The sequence below is a fragment of the Dermacentor silvarum genome, chromosome 10 (genome assembly GCF_013339745.2).
Source record: "Dermacentor silvarum isolate Dsil-2018 chromosome 10, BIME_Dsil_1.4, whole genome shotgun sequence".
NCBI classification, from domain to species: domain Eukaryota; kingdom Metazoa; phylum Arthropoda; class Arachnida; order Ixodida; family Ixodidae; genus Dermacentor; species Dermacentor silvarum.
In genome coordinates, this window is record NC_051163.1 from 130175734 (window position 1) to 130203693 (window position 27960).

Here is a 27960-nt window from a genome sequence, read left to right on the forward strand (position 1 = left end):
CACCTCTAATGTCGCACCCTTGCCCTCGCATTTGCCGCAACTGCGTGGCCATCTGGGAAACCAAGATCGTCGCCGTTCCCACGGTAGTAATTCCACGAAGTAGGCCCCTCGCATCAATCAGTGGCATCTCCGGGACGGTGAGCTTGTCATGGTCGGTGTCGGGCACTGTCGTCAGGTAGGCGGCCGCTGATGGAGGGGCTAGAATCGGGGGAAGCACCCAAAGGATGCGCACTTCAGATTTGGCGCGGTGTTTGCCCGTGACGTTCGGTGTCGGGCACAGTCGCCGTCTGGGCGACGCTGATGAAAGGGGCTGCCTCGACGGAAACAACCAAAGAATGAGCCTGCCGATTCGGGACGCAACAGACTCCTCCGCCGCCGGCAGATCCGACCTGAAGGTGACCAGCCGTCAGGTTGCCCGAAGCGGCTGTGGTCATTCGCGACCTAGGGGTTTGTTCTTGAAATGATGGCGATGACACAATTTAGCTCGAGGTCCCAGCACTAACTTCGTTGTGACCTTCTCCCTGGGAACACACACGACCACATAGCAGAGGAAAGCGCCGTACTCGCACCGAGAGCCATCAGGTGCGAGCACGGCGTTTTAACTTTGCGTTCAAAACTCTTAACTCATACGCTCGACTCACGCACTAAAGAAACAACAAAAAAACCTTGCCTGCTCAAAACTGCAAGAAGATTCGCGCTTATTTATAAGCACTTCCACTCACGCTCTAAAGGAAACTCAAAACACTGCCGTCTTCTAAATATGCGTGCGAGACACGTATCGGGGTCTCGCACACGTAAGCTTTGCCTCTTTGTGTCCGTGCAAGACACGCCTTAAAGGAGCGGCACAAACACCTTTTTAAAAGGCAAAGTTACACAACTGCTCCTCCAAGTAACGCGCTTTACTTTCAAAAAGAAAAATCTCGTGAAAACTACCGAAAAGTGAACTGATACTCAAGCGCGCCACTACAGTCCTCTAAGAAATAACCTGGACTTGACGCTGCTAAGCGTATCTCACACACACACACAAAAAGAAGCCTATCTGCTTGAAAAAAGAACGACACGTTGAAAAAAAGTTTCGCAAAAATTTATGCGCACGCACACCACCTCTTTCGGAATATTGCTGAGTTTCTAAAATATACGAATAAACGCAGGCATTCAATGGAAAAAAATATCTGCGCTATATAGGTGTACCTCTCTCACAGTATAGAAATAGCAACAGTCACTGGTCGGGAGAAGTTGGAAAAGTACAAAGCAAAGTGAATTCATGGCGAGGGCGAAATTTGTCAATGTTCAGCCGTGCTGAAAAGTGCAACGTGTTCTTAGTTTCCCGTCTCATGTATGTTCTGCAAGTACTGCACTGCTCATGACTTCGAAATCAGGCATTTGGAGCTCGAGTTGTGAATCGATGCGGCGCGATAATCTCTTCGTCCCTCTTGAACGAGGTGGTCTAGGATTAGTCCCTCTCTTCGTCAGGTAAATTGTTTCTCGTCTGTTTTTCTTTCGACAGTGACCATCCTTTTTTTTTTGCGTGAAATGTTACAGCTCCGATTAGTTCATTATCTTCCTGATATAGTAGTGTCATCAGTTGCCAAAGATGTCACACAGGCTCCTTGGGGCTTTCTAAAGGAAGTTGTTGATTCATTCCTTTTCTTGAAAGTTAAATTCAGCCTGGATTACATTTTCACTGCGAGTCGAAAAGCAATTTCTGCTGCACTGGTGGACTCGATTTTCGCAGATCCTTTGTATCGTGCACCATATTTAAATCGGCCTTACCGGGAAGTACTTATAGGCGGGTCCGTAAAATGTGTATACCTCCTGGAATTAAAACATTTTTCTTTAAATTGCATTCGGAAACACTTCCTGTTAGAACCTGGTTGAACGCGAGGAGCTGCTTCGTGCCGTGGTTCACGAACTGTCGACTCTGTCCACGTGCTGAAACCATATATCACTGTTTTATAGACTGTACGGATGTTATATTTTTCTGAAACATTCTCCAACGGACGCTTAAAAAGTACATTGACATCCCTCCATACGCAATGAGGTCCCTACCGCTTAAGATTACTGGCGGTCCTCCCTATATGACACGTTCATAGTACTGGTTTTGTATAGCCTATGGACCCGCCGTGGTTGCTCAGTGGCTATGGTATTGGACTGCTGAGCACGAGGCCGCGGGATCGAATCCCGGCCACGGCGGCCGCATTTTGATGGCGGCGAAATGCAAAAACACCCGTGTACTTAGATTTAGGTGCACGTTAAGGAAGCCCAACTGGTCCAAATTGTCGGAGTCCCCCACTACGGCGTGCCTCATAACCAGATCGTGGTTTTGGCACGTAAAAACCGATAATTAAATTTTTTTTAAATTAATAGCCTATGGAAAGCTAGAATGTGTGATCGCCATGCCGAAAGCCCGCGATCTACAAGATCATTCTTTCTCGAAAGTGCAGCTTATATAAGAAGGGTGTACGCGGCGCAGGAACCTCCGCCTGACGTTGGATGCACTTGTTGAACGCATGTGTGTGTTGGCTCGAGTTTTAAGTCTGTAGCTATGTCCGCACTGTAATATATTTTCAGTTTTTTTCCATGTATTAAAGAGAAAAGAAAGTGGCTGTATACCTTAGTGGTTACGACGCTCGCCTTGGGACCGTGGTTACGCGGGTTCGAATCCCGCCTCGGCAAGAAAGCTTATTTTCTTTTATTTCTTCATGGTTTCTTGATACGAACCACAAATTACGGCTGGCTTAAACAGGTCGCTGTTAAAAGATAAACATGGTCAATTACTATGAACACCTGCCCATACTGCGACCTCACCGGGGGACGGCGGAAACAACGAGGCGGCACACAACGTAACTCCAGGGCTAACCGACCGAGTTGCGACAAACATTGGTGCCGTCAACTCGGGGGCCGCCGAAGAAGGTGATGACGGAGACTGGGAGTGGGGAGACAGATTGAATAAATACAATGATATGACAACCCATTATTAAATGCACAGGTGTATTTATGCTGGTACTGGTAATACACAGCGCGAGAAGAAACACCACATCATCAAAAACTAAACAAATCGCAATCTGTCCAGTAACGGCAGTTACAAACACGGCCGTACTGTAATCGAGTAACGTGGAATATACTATATCCAGATATATACAAGACAAACGAATGTAAGTTACGCGGCTCAAGAGCAACTCTTGAGCATGCTGTGGGAATGCCAAGGGCTGACGAGTAGCAACGGGGAGACAGCCTCTAGCGAAAGCCTCCGCGCGCGTTGTTGTGCTGTGCTGCTCTGCTCAGCCCCAGAAGATCAACTGCGGGCCGTCCAGCGGGCCAACGACACCGCCGGAGCCCAAGGGCTCGTGGTAGACGCCTAGGCAGGGTGAAGCCCACCCTATTAACTTGCCGGGAAAACGTAAAGTTTTTACCTACCTGCCTACCTGAATAATTGCTTCTATGATGTGGATTAGCAAAGGGCAACTAACGACACCAATGTAAGCCTTATTATCTCAATTTGCAGTGTCGGACACTCTCTGTCATTTCAGCAATGTCGAGAGAGGCGCACTTGATATGCTAAAACCATTTAGGATAAAATCTGACTTTTACGCAATTAAAACTTGCCTCACAATTCACCGGCTGTTCAATATAGCTTGGAAAACAAGCTACAAGAAATATGAGGTGCCCCAAGGTCAAAATTATGCAAAAAAAAAAAAAAACTCAGGGGGATACAACCTACAAATGCAGTGAATTTTAGCTCTCCTGCATGTTTTTTCCAGAGCTATGCAGGTGTTTCAGATGTTGTTCGTTGATTTCCTCAGAACCAATTTCTTAGCAGTTCTTTCATACGACAACCAGCATAAATGTTTTTAATGAAGATTTTTAAATGAAACTTAGTACACGTACTGTTTGCGTAGTTGACCATTCAATGAACTACCAAAAATAAAATCTTACAAGAAGTTTTCATATGGCTGTCTTTTATATTAAGGAGCGCCTATCAGAAGAGCGCGTTTTTTATTTCACCATTAAGCTCCCGTGACTCTTCCGATTTTGTTAGTTTTGGTTCATTGCACAGAGTTTCTCATATGTGACTTCCAAGAATCTTTTCGTTATGGTGAGCTCAAGTTATCGATAATGGCGTGGGACCCACATTTTGTTCATTGTAACAGGCAGCGCGAACGACGAGGACAAAGAACCGCAGAGGACGAGCGCTAAACTTCGACTACATTTTATTCACAAAATATGTTTATTTAAATATGAACAAGATTACGTAGTGAACCCAGCTACCACACGACATGAGGACCGAAAAAAAGATGGCGAAGAATAAAGAAGACTTAGAAGTATAAGAAAACTGGTATGTTGACACCAGGTACAAATCTGTGACACACTAGTTCAACATCACTTGCAAAAAATTAGGCGCCTGCCTAGCCTTTTTCCAACACGGTTACTGCACCTCCTAAATGTGATACTGATGTCTAGCTGACGCACATACTCTCTCTTTATGTGGTATGCTGCATCCAACTGGCGCGCCCTCTGATTTTCATGCTGGTAAAGCACGTCAGCTTCACAGAAAACTGGCGCGCAAGCGCAACATTTGTAATGCAAAACCGAGTGGGAATGCGCTGCACCTTTATAAGAGTTGTGATGCTTCCTTAGTCGTTTATTAATAAATCTCCCAGTTTGACTTATATATACTGGACCGCAAGGAATTGGTAGACGGTATACCGCCCCGCATTTACAAGGCATAAACTGCATGTGGTGCTTGACTTTGCGAGCACCTCCTTCGGGAGCATTGATGTTGACACGTGATCTTACTGCTGAGCCAATCATTCCAAGTTTGTTGACAAAAACACTACTTCCACGTTATAACCGCTGGCAGCCTTCTTCAGTCGACGAGAGAGCGCGTGAGCAAGTGGAATTATTGCTACTTGGCTTTCATTGTCCTCGCTCATTCTTTTCCTGCACTCTTCTGGGCCCTGGATGTTCGCAGTTTAATAAATATTGATAAGTTTTTATTATCGATGTTCCATACCACATTACATAACACTTCTATGAGCCTAAAGGAATGTGGTCTACAATATAAACTAATAATGCGTATTCAAACTCGTCTCTGAAAACATTTTGTCTGAGCTTGGCATCCACCTTGGAAAAGACTGCATTTCTTTTCGAACGCAGTATACTCCTTCATGACAGACACGTGTGACGACAATAGAAAGAAACACCAAGCTGGAGGATCAAGCACGTCACCGTCAAATCTCTCTCTCGCCTCTTCATTAACTTCACAAGCGCGCTTAGCTTCATGAGGACTTCCTTCAAGCCGCTTGGGTACTTTTTAGATGGCGCTATATCATACTTGCAAGATAAAACGCCTCACGCGTCGCATACGCCACTTTGCTCCATCTTTCATACCAAGAACCATGTTGAAAGCCCGGTGTGTGAGTTAAAGCAAAACACAAGTTACCCTAGAAAGCAGCACCTGTCAGACATGCTCTTCAACAGCATGATACCGCTTGGAATTCAGCAAGGTGGTTGTTTGGGCCAGTTGGTACTGGACTTTTAACTGAATATCAGCGAGAAACAGAGGCACACATGCGCTGTATTTCCAAATAATTTTAATACACATGTGCTCACAATTTATGTAGAGATGTGCGAGAAAAAGAAACATGAAAGAAATGAGCGCTACAAAAAAGTATCTTCCATTTAAATTTCCCTTGGAATCAAGGGCGAAAAACCAAAGACACGGGAAGCTAGCGGATAACGCGAGATCACCGAGTGCCATACGCGCAAACGATCAGGTTAACTAAGCCGCTTCAAGACGGTGATCTCGTGATTCGTCTGATCGATGCTCCCACAAATTACGCTGGTGTGATCAAACCTGGTTTTTGGGTGTTTGATCAAACCACGATCAAACACCCTTTGCGGTAAAATAACCCCGATGAGCCGTATTTTGCATTGTTATTATGCTCCCGGAGTCTATTCAGGGTACGCATTGGTGTGGCTTTTCAGAAAACTCCAAGCAGGTGCAAGTGGCCTATGTAATATATGAATGTTCTGCTCACGCTAAGTTTCTGAGATACTGTATAGATGCAGCCAGACGCAGCGTACGGATATATAATGTTGCTGCGTCCTCAGTTCCTTCCTACGTAGAGTTTAATCAGAGCGGGGCAGGAAACGTATCTTTGTAGCAGCGTGCTCTGATAGCGGCTGGTACGATCCAATTTGCACGGTGGCGCCCTCTTCGGGAAGGATTATGAACTTCTGAAGCAGCATGGTCAGGTACAGGAAAACCTCAGCCGTGGCCAAGCTTTCTCCAGGGCAGATTCTTTTACCTGTAACAGATGGTGTCAATGATCGTCTTAATGACACATCCCAGGGAATATTCTGGAACTAGCATGAGTTGGTTAAAGTAGCTTGGATTGACACCACAATGATCGGTAAGCCTGCATTCACTTTTTTCTTCTTTATATTTTCAGCGAATTGGCTCTCAGCATCCTTGCAAGATTTCTCGTGACAGATTTTCTCAGTGAAATGCATGCATAGAAAGAAAATTACAGCGCACGATTGAGAAATTTCTAGAATAACAGTATTTTGAATTGAGCTTGGTGTGACATAATATCATGCGAAAACATTCAAGGCTTAAGTACGGCATGTTAACTGCAATGCCATGTCAGTGTCTCGTTAAATAATTTTTCTTTCTTTTTGAGAAACTGTATACTGCGAGCAAGCTTTCAAGCTTCGGTAAATTTTTGAGCTGATGAAATTCTCTTTGCGAGGCTGTGCACCCGGCGGCGCGAAGCGTGCCGCTGGTTACACGGCTCACGAGTCCCCAAGGGACACGGACGCTCGACGTAACGAGTAACAGGAACTTTTAACTACATCGTCAGGGAGCGGTCAGCTCTACAAGCTTCGTGACGGAGACCGACACACACGCTTTAAGCTTGCGCTGAAGTCCGTTAAGTACTGCCAACCCCCGAAGGAAGCTTTTCCCTAACTCGCATAAAAATGTTCCCTAGATTTTTGCTAAATGTGGCTGAGTAGTTTGCTAATATAATTTGTGTAATGAAACAATTTCGTTTGGGCTATGCAAATTGACTGGAAAGTTTGTAGTTTAAGTTTAATTGAAATTCAGGATTTGGGGCTATGCCTGCCGTATGCACTCCAACTCAATTTTATTCTTCTGTAAATTTCTTTCTCATGATCAGGGTCCCCTACGAGTAATTGACCTACATAAACGTACTCCTTTACAGACTGTAGAGGCTGACTGGTAATCTTGAATTCTTGTCCCTTGCCATGCTATTTAACATTATCTTTATCTTCTGTCCACTTCAAACCCACTCTCATACTTTCTCGGTTAAGGTCCACAATCATTTGTTGTAATTCTTCCCCATTGTTGCTGAACAGGACAGTGTCAGCTGCAAACCGAAGGTTGCTGAGATATTCGCAGTTGATCCTCACTCCTAAGCCTTCCCAGTCTGATAGCTTGAATACTTCTAAGCATGCAGTGAAGAGCATTGGATAGATTCTGTGTCCTTGCCTGACCCCTTTCTTTATATTACCTATAGTAACACTCTAAGAACACTCTAGTAACCCTCTATAGAAAGTTACCTATAGGTAACTTTCTACTTTTCTTGTGGAGGACGAAGGTAGCTGTGGAATCTTTGTAGATACTTCCCAAGGTATTCAGATATGCCTTATACTCCTTGATTACGCCATGTCTATATGACTGTTATACAATATTGAAAGCAAGCTAATGGGTCTATTATTCTTCACTTCTTTAACGTCTCCCTTCTTATGGATTAGTATAATGTTGGGGTTCTTCCAGCTCTCTGGTACGCTTGAAGTCGTGAGGCATTGTGTATAAAGAGCCGCAAGCTTTTCAAGCATGATATCTCCTCCATCTTTGCTTAAATCGGCTGTTGCATCTTCTCCTGCAGCTTCCAAGGCCCTTCCGCCCTTCCAAGTTCATCGCTAGTTATAGAAGTAGCCTCTGTATCCTGTTCATCACTACTTGGAATGAAGGTAGCATGACTGCTCTGTGCACTGTACGTACTACTGCGGCAACAACTTCATTTTCTGAGGTAATACAGCGCGCGATCCGTGGCATCGCCCAGACAGGTTGCCAGCGAGTTTCGGAAGCAGGGGAGAGCGGGGGGCGGCCGCCACACGGGAGGCATAGCTTTGGTTACAGAACGAAAAAGAATACACGTACTGTTTGAATTTAAGTCCTTGGTGAACTTCCACCAGAACACTACTTAACAAGCATTATAATCTTAGAACACATTTGGAAATAATAATTTAATGTCCGTGCATGAAGAAATAGCTGACTTCGAGTCAGTCGCACTAGCTGACCGACTCGAATACGCACCCTTCGTCCATATCCCACTTTGATCATGGATGCCGAGTTTGAAACAAAATATTCTGAAGGTATAGCCGACGCTTTTCTGCAACCGTAGCGGCGGAGTCAACGGAGTCGCTACGGCTGAAAGGGCACTTCACATTCGCTTCGAAAGTTATTTTTGCAGCCGAATACGGCACAGTGGTAGCTCGTTGACTTTGAGCCATCTGACATCGCAGCAACCACAGACGCAACACGTTAGGATCGCACTAATTCGCAATCACATCACTACCGTTCCAAGTTACTGCTGGTGGAAACGGCAATCAGCACATATACCAGTGGGAGGAGGACATTGGCGCGGCGCGCTGGGTGGAGGCTACGTTCTTCCTCGCCGATAAAAAGGTCTATAGATTGAGGCATCATCTGCATGCCTGCCCAGAAACCAGATAGTGAAATAAATATGCTTAATAGGAAGAACATTAAATAACTAAGCGTTTTTTAGAGCACTGTGGCTTCTTTTAGATCACCTGTTTTTCCAAATGGTATACAAGAGTGTGGCAGCATAGAATAAAGTGCCGCGCGACTAGTCACAAAGATGTCTGACTTGCTCCAAGCGACGGCAGACAACATTACCTTGGTTCTGTCCAGCTACCTGGAACTTGCATACTTTTTTCAAATTTGGAACAAGTAACGTGGGGCTCCCGTATATCTTGATGTATTCGTTAATTGTTGCTGCGTTGTTTTCCCTTCTGTTGCCCGTACTGCAAAATTCTCTCAGCTTTATTCTTCTGTCGATCTGCGAAGGACATGAGCAGCCGTCCCCACCACAACGCCGTCAACACCTGTACAACGACGTTTTATAACCGCGTGCTTATCTTTGTGCTTATTTTTGTTCATGAAGTTCTGTTGTGCTAGCGGATTTATTTCTTATCAACCACCCTCCCCCTTATGTAATATCACTGCCTCCTTTAAAATATGCCTGCCGTGTAACTTGTAAGCCGACAAGCTGGTCCCGGCCCTCTCTCCTCTTTCCTCCTCTTTGCCAGTGTCGTTTGCAAGCGCTGGTCGCGGCGGCCGCTCCAAACTTGAATCACGTACCCCTTCCTCCTAGATCGCCTGTTGCAATCCCAGAGGCAGTATTCGCGGGCTCTCGCCGAGTCATTGGCCGAGCGGGCGCCGGCTTCGTAGTCGTCACTTCTACTTGCAACAGGAAGTACTGTCGGCCGCGAGCGCCGTCTCTCTGCGATTACCCTGAACTACGGGAACCTCCGCTTTAATGGGAAAACGAGCAATGCGGCAGCCATCTAGTAAAGGAGGTATTGATAATACCCTCCTCCCGGGGATCATTAGGATAAACAAAAATAAAGTAAAAGTGATCCCAAACGTTCCACAAGGCAAACGCCTGCTGCGTTCACCTTCCTCCTGAACTTACCTATCGAAAAGGTGATGATGTGTGCAGGCCTAGTGGACGGTGCTTTGCCGTCAGGTCCGATGAACCGCGACGGGTCAAACTTCTCGGGCTCCTTCCAGAGCTCGGTGCTCTGGTGGACGGCCCAAAAGTTTGGCAGCAACACGGTACCCTTGGGAACGTGGTAGCCACCGATCACTGTGTCTTCCGCTACTCTGCAGGTGCGGTTTAAAACAATGGAAGCCCACAGGTTGGCACACAACGCGAGAATGACAGCTGAACGCCTACCTACACGCCGGGCTATGCACCTCGTTTCTACTCGCTTCAGCGATCAGTTCCGACAAAATCAGCGACGTTCCGATACAAATGTATAGGCCTACCCGCTCGAGCGACAAACCACACTCGTCGCTTCCCAACCACATAGTCGGTTGCTGACCAGTGAATGCTTCTATCCGCTCTAAATCCCAGCGCTTCTGAATGGTGGGCGTTGCCTATGGGCCTTGCTGGGTGAATATCTTGGCATTACATTACGATGTGCTGAGTTGTGTCTGGACTTTTGCTGGAGCAGAGACGTGCCTCATGATGTTGCAAATAAATTTGCTCCGGTATGTTTTAGAGCGCCGCTCTTAGGCACCCGTTCCTGCGGCGAGCGTCAGCGGCGTAACCGAGCTAATGAGCACGGCGAAAGATGAACGCGGATCGAAGCGGTGGATGAAAGACCCGAGGAGGAAAGCGGAGAGGAGGGTACAGTGGAATGATGAGGCGGAAATTGGAGGAGGGTATGGCGAAAACGTGTGAAGAAAAGCGTAGTGCGGCGACGATGGATACGAGGTGGCGCCAGAGTAGCGCGCGTCGTCTAGCTGGTAGATTTGTCGGCGGCGGCTGCTGCGAATCGCGACCACGCATCACCCACGCACAGGCTCTCGCGATTTCCAGATTAGCGAGGCAGTCGCGCCACACTTCGCTCCGTTTGCAGCGTGCTGCACGAGACAGATTGTTCGCACCAGCCAATATATCGTGAAATGAAAACGCGTTTACAGCTGCGCTCACATTTCGCATTAGGGAGTATCGTAACCGTCGGTGAATTTTTTTGTCCTCAGGCAGCTAGCCAGCTCAAGCCTGAAATAACAAGGCACTGCCCTTTCTGTAATTGTAAGGATTTCCCTTCTGATTTTGTTCTCGTCGTATTTGTAAATTTCCATGGTCCTTTCTGTTTACATCGTTTGCATCAAATTTACAGTGTCTGCTTCTCGCACTTTCTTAGTGATGACTCTCCGGTTGTCTAATTATCCTGTACTTGGCTGCCAACTTTGTTGACCTGTTCCTCCATTCCATGCCCCCGTTTTTCAGTTAGAGATATTCGTGCATTTGCGCCGCCAATTTCGTTTCAGTCATGTCTCTGAGTCTTCAAAAGTAATTTTGCTCTCCGCTTCGCAGACTTAAAAAGAGGCACAACACATGATACCCTGCGCTAAATCATTTGTTGTTTTGCCGTGGGTCCCGAGTGTAAAAGTGGTCCGCCAGCCTTTTGTTGACTGCCAACCCGACAAGACTTTCAGCACAGGATGACATTAGCGGCGCTGGCACGTACCATTGCTTTTTTTCGAATTATTCGCACCGCTTCATATTTACTGCAACTTCAAGGTGCTCGATTTTTCAGTATCACTGCATTCCGATTCCCCTTCATACACGGAGGTGGTGTGCTTCCCGTCGCTTCCGTGTGGCGTCGCTATTGTCACCGGCTGTACTGGTAGCGGGTCGGTATACGCGCTACTTGGAGCTGAGCTCCTTCGCTTCAAGCGTTGCGCAGGCACAGCTAAACCAGCAAGGAATGCGGGGACCACGAGCTTGCATCCGTACAGTATACCTTCGGCGGCGTGGAGGAATAATTGATCAATAATTAAATTTTTGATGTGATTAGCATTTTTAGCCCATTTACCCCGCTTCGGCGTGCTGCTGCTGTCTGCTATCTAGCCCCGGAAATGTCGCTGTCCCTCACGAAAAAAAAAAGAAGTTTGCATGTCCACCGGTTGGTTTCGAACGCGGTTCCCTTTAAGGTCCCTAGATAAAACAAGTGTATCTATATAGGGACCTTAGTTTCCTCAGCGCAGCAGCGCGATGTTCTACACATTAGACTATGAACGCACGCCTCGAAACGTCACACAGCACTCTTAACAGCTTCAGTCTACCAAGTCAGCGATTTGAGACGCTTTGGCACGTGAGTCACAGCGCACGGCAACAATTTGGTGACAAGAGTGAGAACGCTCGCTCTTCTAGATGACAACAAAAATTAGTTTTACGCCTGGAAAGGAAGCCTATTCAATCGCGCCGTAGTTAATTGGAAGTCAGATATGCTGAACCCAATTTCGCAATGCTAGCGGGACAAAACTGGCTACGGTTGAGATGCCGCGCTTAGTGTAGCTTTCTGTGGCATCCGAAGGTGCTCAGTGTCACCCAATACAGAATACAGCAGCTGCATGCACTGCCCTCTGTAGAACGTCAATCAAGACCATACATAAAACCATGGCACTTACAGAGCCTGAGCTTGCAGTTAGGACATGCCACCTAAGAGACTTAGAACGACAGAAAACTGAGCTAGTAGGTAAGGATTCATAATGCAATAAAGGTACTGCGTGCAGACACGGGCACAAGAGAAGTATACAACACAGGGCCTTGTCAGCTGCCGAGCTAGAATGTACCCTCACATGGGCAATCGGTAACGAACATCAAGCAATGGAAATCTCAGAATGACCACTAGAGATTGTAAGCAAAGGTGTCTTGAGCAATACGATGTGTCATTAGATTGCTTGAATGCTAATTACATTTACGTCGAGAGTCATTATCTGCTGGAATTTTGAAGCGCAGATTTCATAGCCTTTCTTTCATAGCCTTTCAGAGCCTTTCTGCACTTTGGAGGTATAATGTACCCGCTAGCATCTGTGCTATTGACTGCACTGATGTCGAAACGCCGCGCTCCCACAACTCAGGTGACGATGATCATCGAAGTTACGGGAGGCATTCGTCGCCGGAACTCGCTGCTGTGCTTTTTAAAAAGCTGAACACGTCGTGTCTTGTGATTCTGCAGGTTTTAATGATGGATAAAACTTCGGTTCGCTGCGCAAAGTCTGCCATGGTGTCTGAAGGAGGCGTTCGTCGTCGAAATCTGCAGCGCCGTCTCTTGTCGCAATTTTCCGCGCTGGCTCGCGAAAGCTTCGCGCACACCGATTCCCACAGTACGTGAAATGTGCACAATGATCTTTTTCTACGATGCATCCACTATAATGGGCTCACTTCGAGCCGTCTCGACTCCTCCAGCAGTCCTTTTTTCTTTCGAGGAAAAAGTAACGACTCGTTTATAAATATTCGCAGCGAACCTATGCGTATTGTTCTCGTTGCTATAAACTTATTATGCGTAACCAGCTACTTGAAATCAGAGATAATTTGGTAATTGCATTGTATCGTGATAGTAGGGCTGGAACTAGCGGCGCCAGCACTAGTTGCCTAATTTTAGCCCATAGCGCTTCTACAACGTTGCCAGCTAATCATGCGATTTTATAGCGCGATATATTTGTGCGGTAAAGTAAAGGCAGGCGTGATCGTCATACCCGCGAGGGATGCCAAAAGGTGTGCATGCTTTCCACCGGTACATCTCCCAGATGGTGGCCATGGTGAGCGGCATGTGGACGTGGTCCGCCCACGTGGGCAGCCGCTCTCTGCCCACAACGCGGTCGATCTCCTGCCGCACCTGCTCTTGCAGGCTGTCTGCGTGGGCGGCAAAGTTGAGCACGTGGCTTTGCAGGAACAGCGCCACCACGGCCGTGGCGCCCAGCAGGTAGTCGGTCGTGTTGCCCACCAGCCGGCCCTCTGCAGACGACGAAGGAAATCATCGCTGTATGCAATGCAGACAGTCTCTCGACTCGACGGGTCGTACTACGAATGCATCGAACTTCGAAACCTTGTCGGAAGGGCCAACTGCAGAGAAATTTCACTTTCGATAAATTACTTTAAAGTGTGCAGTAATTAATACTGAGGGAGTGGTGGCGTGGTGTAGAGGTAGAACACCGAGTTTCTATGCTCAAGGTCCTAATTTAAAATCCGCGTACGGGCCACTGCATTTTTCAGGCACGGAGGGGTGCCTGAAACCGTAAAAAAATTTTCGAAAGCCAGTAGGGCTGTACTAGTTCAGGTACAGCCAAAATAAGACGGTCCACTGAGCTTCAGAGTCCTTTAGACAATATTTCCGTCCTCACTCATAGCATAAAAACCCGTGATGCTGGCTGCATCCGCCAACGTCCTCATCGTGTGGCTCACGCAGAATGCTAGTCATAAAATCGATGAAAGGCATACCACTTGCCTGTAAAGATGCTACGGTCGCCGCCGAGTTCCTCTAGTTTTTCGTTGTAGATGTCGATGACAGCTTTGTTACGCTGGGATTTGTCCATACGCATCGCTCGCTGCACTTCTCTCCTGCAAGGGAGACGAGTGTGCTCTTGCTGATTTCTGTTAAGGATCTGCTACGCAAAGGCAATATGGCTTGCAATCTTGTGGATTGCAAGCCAAGTTGTTAATATATATTCACTTTTTCTACGCGTCGTGAAAGATCAGCAGTATCATACGCGAATATCTCAGCAAATATTTGCAGGAATTCCATATATCTGCCCTGATTCGTCAGAAGAGAAGCGGATAAATGCTGGCGATAAAAGGTGTCAGTGATAAAGAAGCCGAGGTCAAGAAGTCAGAGGTCAAGCCGAGGTCAAGAAGAAGAGGTCAAAGAAGCCGAGGTCAAGCACTGTATACTTGCAAGAATTCAACTTACTGGATTAATAAAGGATTGGGGCTGATATCAATGGAGAATTTTCAGCTAGTTGCAGTTTCTAGTTATTCATCAATGTTGGAGATCTTGAAAGTTATTAAGTAAAAGAAAAAGTCAAAGTTTCGCCTAAACGGCGAAACATCGATTGCGATAGCAAATTAGTAGACAGTTATACGAAGTAAGGACAGTAGTTTTATCGGCCTTCTTAACTTGTAAACATTCGCAAACTACACTAACAAGCGTGGTGTCACGTGTGCACAAGTAAACATGGACACATCTCATCCGATGACCGCGCATACTCGCCGTCAAAACGCTGGCGTGAGGAAGCGCGGCAGCAGCAGCGAGGGAATTGACCATCGTGCACCTGTAGCTTCAACACGAACTAAGTCGCGAGAACACAGCACACACGAAGCTATCAGCACTCGGCGCACTCTGCCCCCTTCGCAGATCGCTTTTAAGATAGTGTCGTGTAATGTCTATCTGGCCCGGCGGGTACTTGAAATAAGTAAATAACTAAATTAGTCTTTTAAATAAATAAAATAAATAAATAACTTGAGCAAGCGTAAACATTGCCGAGGGCCGGATATTCTTATAATATTTGCGTGCATATCTCGGGATTCCAGGCACTGCTGCGGGGATGGCCGCTCGAAATTTTCTTGCAGTTGTCATTATGGAGTACTATAAAAGCAGCTGCGCAGTTGTATTCGGGCTTTCAGTGGTTTCCCTTGCACACATTATGTTTGGAAACGAGGCTTTTTAAAGCTCCGCCTACCATGCGGTGAGGTACAGACCACCTGTCAGATTATTTTGAGCCATGGTCATTCTTAGTGTCGTCTACCGTACACCTCGGTTGTGACCAAGGGGCTCATGAGAACGGAAGCCTCCCTGCTGTACCGCAATCACACGCCGCGAGCTCAAATTCCTGCGTTGTGACACTAGATATACCATTGCCGACGTCCGCGTGTGCTTGTTATTTCAAGCTCATGTTCATGTGAAAAAGACTGCCCAGACTTTGTCGTTATTGAATAACACCCCGAAGGGTCAAAGATTGTATAAATGTTCTCTTTTGTCGAATTTGACCTAAAGAGCTAGCCTTATTCTACAGACATAATTAAACAGTATGTGAAGTGAGTTTAAAGTGAGCTATAAGATTATTATGAGAGTGCACAACAGCCACTAAGGCCACCACTCTTGCTTTCATGTTATGTTTGGGTAGGTCTAGCTGTTGCACATTTAATTGTGCAACAGTATTTGTGTTACAGCGATAATCGTACCGCGAGTTCTGTGTTTTCCTCAACAGCATTCGCGTGACGCGTCCGCGGACCCGTCACATAAACGTTCACGTTTTCCTCTCATCACTCTAGGTGCGTGCACTCACCTGGACATGGCCTCAAGTTCATTGGCCAGGTTTTCAACGGTCACGCGGGGCGAGCGGGGGCAAAGCCGGCGCTCGAGCCTCTTCAGCCATTGTGGCCGGCAGTCGATCGACGCGGCGGCGCTGCCCAGCAGAAAGCCCTCGAGGTGATCGTCCATGTCCTTCCGGCGTGGATCGTCCAGGTCCAGGCGTCGACCCAACAGGAACGTTACCACGTTGTTGCACGCAGACCGGAACATGAAGCCGCGCGGCAAGATGGGGGCACCGCGGAATTTGCCAATTGTGTCAACCAGATGCTGAGCTTCGGCCTGCGCCAAATTGGAGAATAAAGGAGCTTTGTAAAGGAGCTTGGAATATGACCACTAGTGACCCGAGAGCGGGGATGCCGTTTTAGCAATTTTGGCGACGTTTAGAGGCAAAAATGAGGTTTTATTTACTAAGTAATTTTTTAGCCAGAGAAACACTGTGACGTTGCATCACTGAGGAAATGCAAGAACCCTTGAAGAGACTACACACTAGGAGAAAACGCTCCGATCGTACTGGGACTTCGCCATGGAAGCCGGCGGCAGTAACGCAGTAACGCAGTTAATAAAATTTACTATTCTGCGGTCGATATTTTACGCACCTTTTTTAAGCTAATTTTCAGAGAATACGCGAAAAACGCTCGCCATATTTTAGGAGCAATACGAGTCGCTTGAGTTCGCAGTGGTGCCTGAATTGTACACCGTAAGAAGCGAAGCTGTGCGTGGTCTTTTGCTGTGTACATGATGAGGGTGCGTGCGGCGGATTCAAGCGTCGGCTAGCACGGATGCCTGTCCGGACAAGCACCACGCTAGAACTGGCGAGTATGGGAGGTCAGCTTGGTGATATTGTGGCAGAAAACACGTGGTACGATTCGGCGTGCGACCTGTCGTGCTGACAACTGCGTCCAACAAAGTTTGCGTCGGATGGCCGGAGGCACTCGCAATGGCCGTAAGTGCGGCGCCTCAACGTGTTATGGCCCGCCGCGTCGCACCATGTGTGTTTGCCGCTTAATGGCGAAACTCGGCCGACGAGCACTGCAGCTTTCCCGCTGCCAGCGTCACTGCGACACTGCCTTGCCACTGGTATACCGGGAGTATCCACATACTTGTCTGAGCACAAAGTTCCTCTTTCTTTTGCCTATCGTATGGTGTCGTAGCTAAGTAGTGATCGGTAGACAGCTGTCGTTTGTTCGTCTAAGCCGATCTCTTTAGCCACTCAATTCCGATTTTGCCTTTCTGTCATGCGGCTAAATTAAAATTAAATTCTGCAGTTCTACCTGCCAAAACCACGATCTGATTATGAGGCACCTCGCAGGGTAAGACTCCGAATTAAATTTGACCGCCTGGGCGTTATTTTACCTTTTTGCATTTCACCGTCATCGAAATGGGGCCCTCGCGGCCAGGATCGAACTCGCGACCTCCTGGTCAGCAGCACAACGCCATAGATACCGCGGCGGGCCACGTGTCTTACATTGTTGTGATGCTCGCACCAAATAAACAATCCATAAATGCGTGTAGTGCTCGACCTAACGGTTTCATCGGCATTGTCTGAGTATCTGGGCTCGCGATACACCGCAGAGACATGTTTTAAAGGGATCATCGGCTTTTCGCAATAACAGCTGTAAGTTGCAGTGTTCGCCTTTGATAACGCGGAGGATGCGATGAACATTCAGGGCGCATTTTGGGTTTCATAGCACGAATCATTTTTAGAAAAGCCGCTACTGAGTCTGGCCAGCCTCCATATACAGTATTATCACTACAATGAGTGGTGATTTGAGGCCTTTATTTTATTTTTACCGCATTAAAATTTCTTTGTCTTCCAAGTTCTTATAGCGGATTTTGAGCGATCTCGCAAGAATACTTCTCTGAATTCCAGTAGACTCAAAACGTTGCTTTAGCGCATTTCTTGCGAAAAGAATACAGCAACGTTTGCCAAACATTTCATCGAAAGGACTCAGGCTTACAGGTGTGTCGCAATCTCACCTAGCCTAAATTGCTCCCCTACGTCTCCAGAGAAAATAGATAATGAATTAAACCAAGCATGTGAGAAATTATTTATGCCTATTGAAATTTAAGAATAATGCGAGAAAGAAACTGAAAGTGAACGAAAATACGCTGTGCTCACGTGGCTTTACCAGGTAAGCTACCGCGACAGCCACATTGCCGTCCACTTTCCTGGTTATTTGTGTATCTGTACAAATTTGACGCTGACAGTTTTAGTCTGCGCCACTCATGGCCATGGCGGCGGATGTGGAACACCCTTTTAACCACAGGAAAGTAGTCTGTGAAGTCAGCAGCGGGCTACTAACCACTTTGATGGAACCAGACCAGCCATTAAATGGATTCATTATCCTTATCTGAGCATCTGAGTGCATGAATCATCAGGCGGAACCAAGCTCTTTTCCGTAAAGTACCACATGAGTAATGCGGAAAGTCTGGGTTCGGCTCCCACCTACGACAAGTTATCTTTCCGTCCGCTTTCCTTTCCATTTAGCTTATTATTGCGATAAGAATTATATGGACACTCCAGGTGCATTTACGCCTTCGTCGTTGCCATGATGTTCCGTAAAATTCGAGTGAAATGAGTTCATGTTTGCTTGTGCGCGCTCTACACCATGCTTGTTAATGTAGTCAGTAAGCAAATCTTTACAAGTTTACACAGCCGATAAAACTAATATCCTTACTTCGTATGACTCTAATAATTTGCTGTCGCAATCGATGCCTCGCCTCGTAAGTGCGACTTTAATGCGAAAGCACTATATGCCCCATTACGCGAAAATCCGCCGGCGTCGGTGGCGTGACCCAACGATGGTACCATGGACGACTACGCATTGAGTAAGAACACGTCAAAAAATGCTCGGATTGGCGTCAAATTGCTCATGGAAGTTCCTGTAAACGAAGTAAATTACTGACGTAAACTTACGAAATTTACATATCATAAACTTTGGTCTAGGTGGGAATTGAACCCGGGCCTCTGATGTGCGAGAAGAGCACGCTTGCCCGACGCCACGGCGGCTACATGGTTATGACTGACTAAAGGTGTGCCTAGTGCGTGCGTCATTGCAAACGTCACGTCGCAGCCATCTGGCTGACTAAAGGTGTACCTAGTGCGTGCGTCATGGCAAACGTCATGACGCAGCCATCTGGCTGACTAAAGGTGTGGCCTAGTGCGTACGGCATTGCAAATGTCACGTCGCAGCCATCTGGCTGACTAAACGTGTGCCTAGTGCGTGCGTCATTGCAAATGTCACGTCGCAGCCATCTGGCTGACTAAAGGTGTACCTAGTGCGTGCGTCATGGCAAACGTCATGACGCAGCCATCTGGCTGACTAAAGGTGTGGCCTAGTGCGTACGGCATTGCAAGTGTCACGTCGCAGCCATCTGGCTGACTAAAGGTGTGCCTAGTGCGTGCGTCATTGCAAATGTCACGTCGCAGCCATCTGGCTGATTAAAGGTGTGCCTAGTGCGTGCGTCATTGCAAATGTCACGTCGCAGCCATCTGGCTGATTAAAGGTGTGCCTAGTGCGTGCGTCATGGCAAACGTCACGACGCAGCCATCTGGCTGACTAAAGGTGTAGCCTAGTGCGTACGGCATTGAAAACGTCACGTCACAGCCATCTGGCTGACTAAAGGTGTGCCTAGTGCGTGCGTCATGGCAAACGTCACGTCGCAGCCATCTGGCTGACTAAAGGTGTGGCCTAGTACGTACGGCATTGCAAATGTCACGTCGCAGCCATCTGGCTGACTAAAGGTGTGCCTTGTGCGTGCGTCATTGCAAACGTCACGTCGCAGCCATCTGGCTGACTAAAGGTGTGCCTAGTGCGTGCGTCATGGCAAACGTCACGTCGCAGCCATCTGGCTGACTAAAGGTGTGGCCTAGTACGTACGGCATTGCAAATGTCACGTCGCAGCCATCTGGCTGACTAAAGGTGTGCCTAGTGCGTGCGTCATTGCAAATGTCACGTCGCAGCCATCTGGCTGACTAAACGTGTGCCTAGTGCGTGCGTCATTGCAAATGTCACGTCGCAGCCATCTGGCTGATTAAAGGTGTGCCTAGTGCGTGCGTCATGGCAAACGTCACGACGCAGCCATCTGGCTGACTAAAGGTGTGGCCTAGTGCGTACGGCATTGCAAATGTCACGTCGCAGCCATCTGGCTGACTAAAGGTGTGCCTAGTGCGTGCGTCATGGCAAACGTCACGTCGCAGCCATCTGGCTGACTAAAGGTGTGGCCTAGTACGTACGGCATTGCAAATGTCACGTCGCAGCCATCTGGCTGACTAAAGGTGTGCCTAGTGCGTGCGTCATTGCAAATGTCACGTCGCAGCCATCTGGCTGACTAAAGGTGTGCCTAGTGCGTGCGTCATGGCAAACGTCACGTCGCAGCCATCTGGCTGACTAAAGGTGTGGCCTAGTACGTACGGCATTGCAAATGTCACGTCGCAGCCATCTGGCTGACTAAAGGTGTGCCTAGTGCGTGCGTCATTGCAAATGTCACGTCGCAGCCATCTGGCTGACTAAACGTGTGCCTAGTGCGTGCGTCATTGCAAATGTCACGTCGCAGCCATCTGGCTGATTAAAGGTGTGCCTAGTGCGTGCGTCATGGCAAACGTCATGACGCAGCCATCTGGCTGACTAAAGGTGTGGCTAGTGCGTACGGCATTGCAAGTGTCACGTCGCAGCCATCTGGCTGACTAAAGGTGTGCCTAGTGCGTGCGTCATTGCAAATGTCACGTCGCAGCCATCTGGCTGATTAAAGGTGTGCCTAGTGCGTGCGTCATTGCAAATGTCACGTCGCAGCCATCTGGCTGATTAAAGGTGTGCCTAGTGCGTGCGTCATGGCAAACGTCACGACGCAGCCATCTGGCTGACTAAAGGTGTAGCCTAGTGCGTACGGCATTGAAAACGTCACGTCACAGCCATCTGGCTGACTAAAGGTGTGCCTAGTGCGTGCGTCATGGCAAACGTCACGTCGCAGCCATCTGGCTGACTAAAGGTGTGGCCTAGTACGTACGGCATTGCAAATGTCACGTCGCAGCCATCTGGCTGACTAAAGGTGTGCCTTGTGCGTGCGTCATTGCAAACGTCACGTCGCAGCCATCTGGCTGACTAAAGGTGTGCCTAGTGCGTGCGTCATGGCAAACGTCACGTCGCAGCCATCTGGCTGACTAAAGGTGTGGCCTAGTACGTACGGCATTGCAAATGTCACGTCGCAGCCATCTGGCTGACTAAAGGTGTGCCTTGTGCGTGCGTCATTGCAAACGTCACGTCGCAGCCATCTGGCTGACTAAAGGTGTGCCTAGTGCGTGCGTCATGGCAAACGTCACGTCGCAGCCATCTGGCTGACTAAAGGTGTGGCCTAGTACGTACGGCATTGCAAATGTCACGTCGCAGCCATCTGGCTGACTAAAGGTGTGCCTAGTGCGTGCGTCATTGCAAATGTCACGTCGCAGCCATCTGGCTGACTAAACGTGTGCCTAGTGCGTGCGTCATTGCAAATGTCACGTCGCAGCCATCTGGCTGATTAAAGGTGTGCCTAGTGCGTGCGTCATGGCAAACGTCACGACGCAGCCATCTGGCTGACTAAAGGTGTGGCCTAGTACGTACGGCATTGCAAATGTCACGTCGCAGCCATCTGGCTGACTAAAGGTGTGCCTAGTGCGTGCGTCATGGCAAACGTCACGTCGCAGCCATCTGGCTGACTAAAGGTGTGGCCTAGTACGTACGGCATTGCAAATGTCACGTCGCAGCCATCTGGCTGACTAAAGGTGTGCCTAGTGCGTGCGTCATTGCAAATGTCACGTCGCAGCCATCTGGCTGACTAAAGGTGTGCCTAGTGCGTGCGTCATGGCAAACGTCACGTCGCAGCCATCTGGCTGACTAAAGGTGTGGCCTAGTACGTACGGCATTGCAAATGTCACGTCGCAGCCATCTGGCTGACTAAAGGTGTGCCTAGTGCGTGCGTCATTGCAAATGTCACGTCGCAGCCATCTGGCTGACTAAACGTGTGCCTAGTGCGTGCGTCATTGCAAATGTCACGTCGCAGCCATCTGGCTGATTAAAGGTGTGCCTAGTGCGTGCGTCATGGCAAACGTCACGACGCAGCCATATGGCTGACTAAAGGTGTGGCCTAGTGCGTACGGCATTGAAAACGTCACGTCGCAGCCATCTGGCTGACTAAACGTGTGCCTAGTGCGTGCGTCATGGCAAACGTCATGACGCAGCCATCTGGCTGACTAAAGGTGTGGCCTAGTGCGTACGGCATTGCAAATGTCACGTCGCAGCCATCTGGCTGACTAAAGGTGTGAATAGTGCGTGCGTCATGGCAAACGTCACGACGCAGCCATCTGGCTGACTAAAGGTGTGGCCTAGTGCGTACGGCATTGAAAACGTCACGTCACAGCCATCTGGCTGACTAAAGGTGTGCCTAGTGCGTGCGTCATTGCAAACGTCACGTCGGAACCATCTGGCTGGCTGAAGGCGTGCCTAGTGCGTGCGTCATTGCAAACGTCACGTCGCAACCATCTGGCTGACTAAAGGTGTGCCTAGTGCGTGCGTCATGGCACACGTCACGTCGCAGCCATCTGGCTGGCTAAAGGTGTGCCTAGTGCGTGCGTCATTGCAAACGTCACGTCGCAGCCATCTGGCTGACTAAAGGTGTGCCTAGTGCGTGCGTCATTGCAAACATCACGTCGGAACCATCTGGCTGGCTGAAGGCGTGCCTAGTGCGTGCGTCATTGCAAACGTCACGTCGCAACCATCTGGCTGACTAAAGGTGTGCCTAGTGCGTGCGTCATGGCACACGTCACGTCGCAGCCATCTGGCTGGCTAAAGGTGTGCCTAGTGCGTGCGTCATTGCAAACGTCACGTCGCAGCCATCTGGCAGACTAAAGGTGTGCCTAGTGCGTACGGCATTGCAAACGTCACGTCGCAGCCATCTGGCTGACTATAGGTGTGGCCTAGTGCGTACGGCATTGAGCACATGATAGCGCAGCCATTGGTGAGGAGATGGCGCCACGTCATGAGTGTATAAAATCAGCGCGCGGCCTCTCGTGCGTTACTTGCTCTTCGGATTTTATCGGTGTTTTGTCTACTACTATGGACTCTAGACGCCACGTCATCAGTGTATGAAATGAGCTGGTCTGTGGCCAATGTATACGCAGACAGACACACGCCGAATGAGCAGAAGGAACCATAATGCTTTCGCATTCCCACCCATAAGCAGTATTAAGTGTCTCTGCCGAATTTTTGTTTTTACATCACACTTAAACGTAAAACTGATTTCCGCGGCGCCTTCTATGTCTTCATTGTCTGGTTTCTTCATATGGTTCCAATAAAAAAAGGAGCCCCTAGACACCCTGACTCTTATATGCTTCTTCAAGTAACACATGAAATGTTCAATATTTTAAAGACCATTATCAACCGCTTTTGTCTGCATAAGGAGTATTGACATCAACATGCGCACTCAGCAGAAGCCACATGGTTCTCCTCATGCCGTTTTTCAGCCCACAGCTTCAAACTTACCTGTACTCGGTCCCACATGGTTTGCTTTCCGTAGCCGAGGTCAACGAGCGCTTGGGTCACAAACCGCCTGTTCTCCCGCCATTCCCGGCCGCCAAGAACAGCGAGACCTGCAGACACCAGATGTTCCCTGACATGGTCTGAACGCGCGCAGCAATGCGTCACTCATGGAAGACTAACTCGAGCCACAAAAGCACCGGTAATCGCAGACTGTGTTGGGCTGGCGTGAATAAAAGAATTGAAAAGAGACATTATTTGCTACAGCGCGACAGAAAGACAAAGTAATAGAACAAAATTAATGCACAGAACGAAGCGTGTCCTTGTCCTGTAATTGTCTTCCTGTCGCGCAGTAGTTAAAAATGTATCCACACTAACTAGCCCTGCTTTCCTTTTCTTATGTCAGGGAACAGACAGTTATAAATAGATATATATATATATATTCGCCTTACTTATTCGTACTTATCTGCTTTATGCATCCCCATTACTGAATAAGATATTGACACGTATACATGTTTATCTTTCACCGGTGGCCGCTTTCCACCGGCTAACAAATGTTAAACGTTATCGCTCGGCGCAGGACGCGCCTGTATCGGAAGTTTCTAGAACGTTATCGATGCTTCTTTCCGTTGCCTGTTTTCACCGACGCTTATGTTATCTGATTGTATGACCGACGCGAATTGTCTAGAACTTTCTGGAAGACACGCGGGCATTAGGGATTAATCTGGAACCTTCGATGACTCGGGTGTAAAAGGCGACGCGCTTCGCCGCTGATCAGATTTTCGACGACCGCCGACTGTGTTCGCCGCTTTCGTTGTGCTTTGAGTGTAGCTTGCTTTTGTGGGCACAGGTTCGCCCAATAAAGAATCAGTTTCGTCATACACAGTTTTACGACTGTTTACTTCAGCGTCACTACTACGTGACAATATAGATTTTAATATAGTTCGTGCGGCTTTTCTTATTTCCTACGTGAAGAACGAAGAAATATTGCTTGTTGTTGTTTTTTCACTACTTTTTCCCTAAGACAGCGAGAACTGTACACCAAGGCTCTCATGAGCATCAGTCAACGTCCTTATCATTCAAAGACCTTTAAAGTTAGGCAAGTATTAGTTTGCTTGAAATGTTAGATCTAATGACACCTGAGTTACACTGCCGTCATACCAAGCATCAAGGCATGTACTCGCAAAACTCCGGCTCACTTGATTGTCCTAGGGCTGATCGACGGCGACTTGGGTTCAACCTTATCTATTATCGATGAAATAGTTGTTTCCTTTAAATTGTTAACTTAATGGTTGCTTTCTTTAACTTTAACTAGTGTAAGTGTGAAATTGTTTCCTTCAAGCGTAAAGAATAAATAACGTCTCGTATAATTATAAACAACGTTTTAGTGCCTAGGGCGTTGTCCTTGTAAGTGCTTAGACTTTTCCGAGTATCTATAGCGTCTAATTATTCAAGGAAAACCAGCACTAGGTTACTTACATCAAAGTATGTTTCACAGCCTGGTTAAATCGCGAAAGTCGGGCTAGCGTTCGCTTAACCGCGGCATAACTTCCCGCCATTAACACACACACACACACACACACACACAAACATATATATATATATATATATATATATATATATATATATATATATAGCGGCCCCATTAAAGAGCACGAGGTCGCGGGATCGAATCCCGGCCACTGCGGCCGCATTTCGATGGGGCGAAATGCGAAAACATCCGTGTACTTAGATTTAGGTGGACGTCAAAGAACCCCAGGTGGTCCAAATTTCCGGAGTCCCCCACTACGGCGTGCCTCATAATAAAATCGTAATTTTGGCACATAAAATCCCATAATTTAATTTTTTAAAGCACCTTTCACCTTAGTCAAATTATTTCGCTGTTGGATGAAGTGTTGGGAGAGGCCTTCGTCCTGCGATATACGTGAACTCGGCTGATAACAATCACTTGTGATAGAAAACAACGAGGAAGCCCGATATATATATATATATATATATGTGTGTGTGTGTGTGTGTGTGTGTGTGTGTGTGTGTGTGTGTGTGTGTGTATTTATACAGCCATATCATAAGAAGCCAACAAAAATTGACACCAAGGACAGCATAGGGGAAATTTCCGTAATTGTAATTTGAATTAAACAAGTGAAAATAAGTGGAAATGAAAGGGGATGAAAAAACAACTGGCCGCAGGTGGGATACGAACCCACGTCTTCGTATTACGCGTGCGATGCTCTTTCAGTTAACTAAGGCGTTGCGCTACTTAGCAAGATGTCGCGGGATAGAATTCTGGCCGCGGCGGCCGCATTTCGATGGAGGCGAAATGCAAAAACGCCCATGTGCTTGCGTTGTAGTGCACGTTAAAGAACCCCAGTTGAGAAAAATTAATCCGGAGCCCTGTACTACGGCGTACCTCCTAATCAGAACTGGTTTTGGAAAGTTAAACCCCATAAAGAAAAAGAAGAAGCGCGATGCTCTTACAATTCAGGTACCGCTGCGCCGTTTTCCCATCCACTTTCTGGGGCATTTACGTTTTATCTACTAGAACTAACTCTGGGAGTGTTTGTTAGCCAGCGCCACCACTCACGGCCGTGGTGATGGATGTGGAACATCCTTTCTGCCACAGCTTCGCGTCTACGTGAACCCTTTAGGTGAAGGCAATTGGTCAATAAACCCACACATGCTACCTGAAGGCACCAAAGGTGCCAGATTAGAGACCCTCGCTATGTTATGAACGGGAAGAAAGGAAACCGAGAAGCCCGATTTTACAGTGACGCCGTTAGCCTCTAGTCGGCCGGGATTTTTTGTGGGGTGCTCACCCCAAAAAGAGGCGGTCCTGGAAAAGGGTCTGTGTTTCAGTTTCCGCGCAACAGAATTATGTTTTCTCGTATAGTCGTATTAGAATCCGAAGCTGTCATGTCCTGCAGTTTGTGTTTAAGTGGTACCTTACGCATTTCATGACGCAGTTTACTTGCAAACATTAATTTAGTTCAAGGCACTTGCGCTTCACGGAGGGCCGAGAAGAATGAGGATTTATAAGCTTCACTTACGCACACGTGCGTGCGCGCGTTACGTTCGTCGCTTGTGGTGGTGGTGCTTGTGTACCGTCGTCTAATCTCAATTGGGGTCGTGGCACTTCTCTAACGTCGGTTGTGCTTGCCTAACGTCCGCACCAGCTTCGCTATACATCCACAAACTACTATCCTTCGTATAGCTGTCCATTAATTTGCTGTCGCAATCGATGCTTCGCCTTGAGGGCGAAACTGCAACTTTTATTTTCGGTTCAGATTCGGTTCGGTTTCAGGCACGTTCCAAGAATCGGTTCGGGTTCGGGTTAAGTTCCAGCTTGAATTCCGGTGAGGATTTCCCGTTCTGTTCGGCCCCCCTTTTCAGAGACACTGGAAGTGAGAGCCCTGTCCTCAAAATTCTCGTGCAGTGAACGGACATTTACCGTACGAGCATTTATATTGTAACACACAGTTGGTTAAAGTTAGTTTAATTGATTTACGTTGGGCGAACTTGTGCTGACAAACAGTTAAGCAAGAGTCTCGCTCCAACGTACACGGTCTTCTCACCAGCGTTCCACACGTCTTCTTCTTCTTCGAGCCCCGCCTGATGATCTCTTGCTCCGATCGCACGTGCCTTGTGCGCACGTATCGGCCGCTTCGCTGCTGCTATCTTTCGTACGTAGCAACACATGCACGGGCACAGTAGATGGCTGGCGCGCGAGATTTGAAGGCACCTTGTGTCAATATATATCTACCCAAAGCAGGTAAATATATACCTGCTTAACTGGTGCGTATTTACAGGAGATAGACATGGCGCCCAAGCAGCAGCCGCAGTCTTCGTTGTCTCCTTCGCGAAATACGTTGTTCGTTCTCTTTCACGCAACAATATAATAAATGCTTTTCAAATGTAAAGCGTCATCATGCATTATTTCTTGGAGCTAGAGCCGGAAAATGTATGTCGAGCGGACACTCAGCAACCATATCACGTGGGGTAACGCGGTCTAATTCCACTGGCATCCTGGTACCGCTACACGTTTCGAAATTGGGCCTTCAAATTATTTGAATACAAAGGTCGCTGCAGTGACCACTTCATGTTCTTTTATCGGTGCTGTTATTGACTGGAGCTGCAATCAATCGCGCGCAAGTGGGACCAGTGCACCCCTACAGGGATACACAATTATAGAAGAGAATATCATGTGTTCATACCTTCTGTGGTCTCCTTCAGTAACCAAGCTGCCGGGCGGTGCAGTACCTCTGCCTTCGAGAATGTGTCTCTGATTAGATCGTAATCATTGAGAACGACCACATTCACTCCAAGCATCTTCAATCTGAAAAGAAAGCACCATGGTTTTAAATCCTGGTTTCCATCTTGATATCAAGTTTCTTCGGAGTTTCTGCAGACGTCTGTATACCTAGAGTAGCACTTTTGATAAATAATGTGGGCAGAAGAATGTTGTAAAAGGCAGTTCCATATATTTAGTGGTAAACAGCACCGCCATATTACA

At 47.7% G+C, this 27960-nt stretch overlaps 1 protein-coding gene across 1 annotated transcript in view; it reads right to left on the reverse strand.

Annotated features, from left to right (window-relative positions):
- Positions 1 to 5616: 5616 nt before the first annotated feature.
- LOC119431849 (cytochrome P450 2J4) overlaps positions 5617 to 27960 on the reverse strand; it is a 97847-nt gene continuing 75503 nt past the window's right edge. The window contains exons 3-9 of the mRNA XM_037699303.2: positions 27662 to 27783; positions 23460 to 23566; positions 15917 to 16221; positions 14080 to 14192; positions 13331 to 13589; positions 9750 to 9940; positions 5617 to 6311 (exon numbers count right to left, since the gene is read on the reverse strand). Coding sequence (XP_037555231.2) covers positions 6133 to 6311; positions 9750 to 9940; positions 13331 to 13589; positions 14080 to 14192; positions 15917 to 16221; positions 23460 to 23566; positions 27662 to 27783 — 1276 coding nt within the window. The 3' untranslated portion in view covers positions 5617 to 6132. The remainder of the gene's footprint in view (positions 6312 to 9749; positions 9941 to 13330; positions 13590 to 14079; positions 14193 to 15916; positions 16222 to 23459; positions 23567 to 27661; positions 27784 to 27960) is intronic.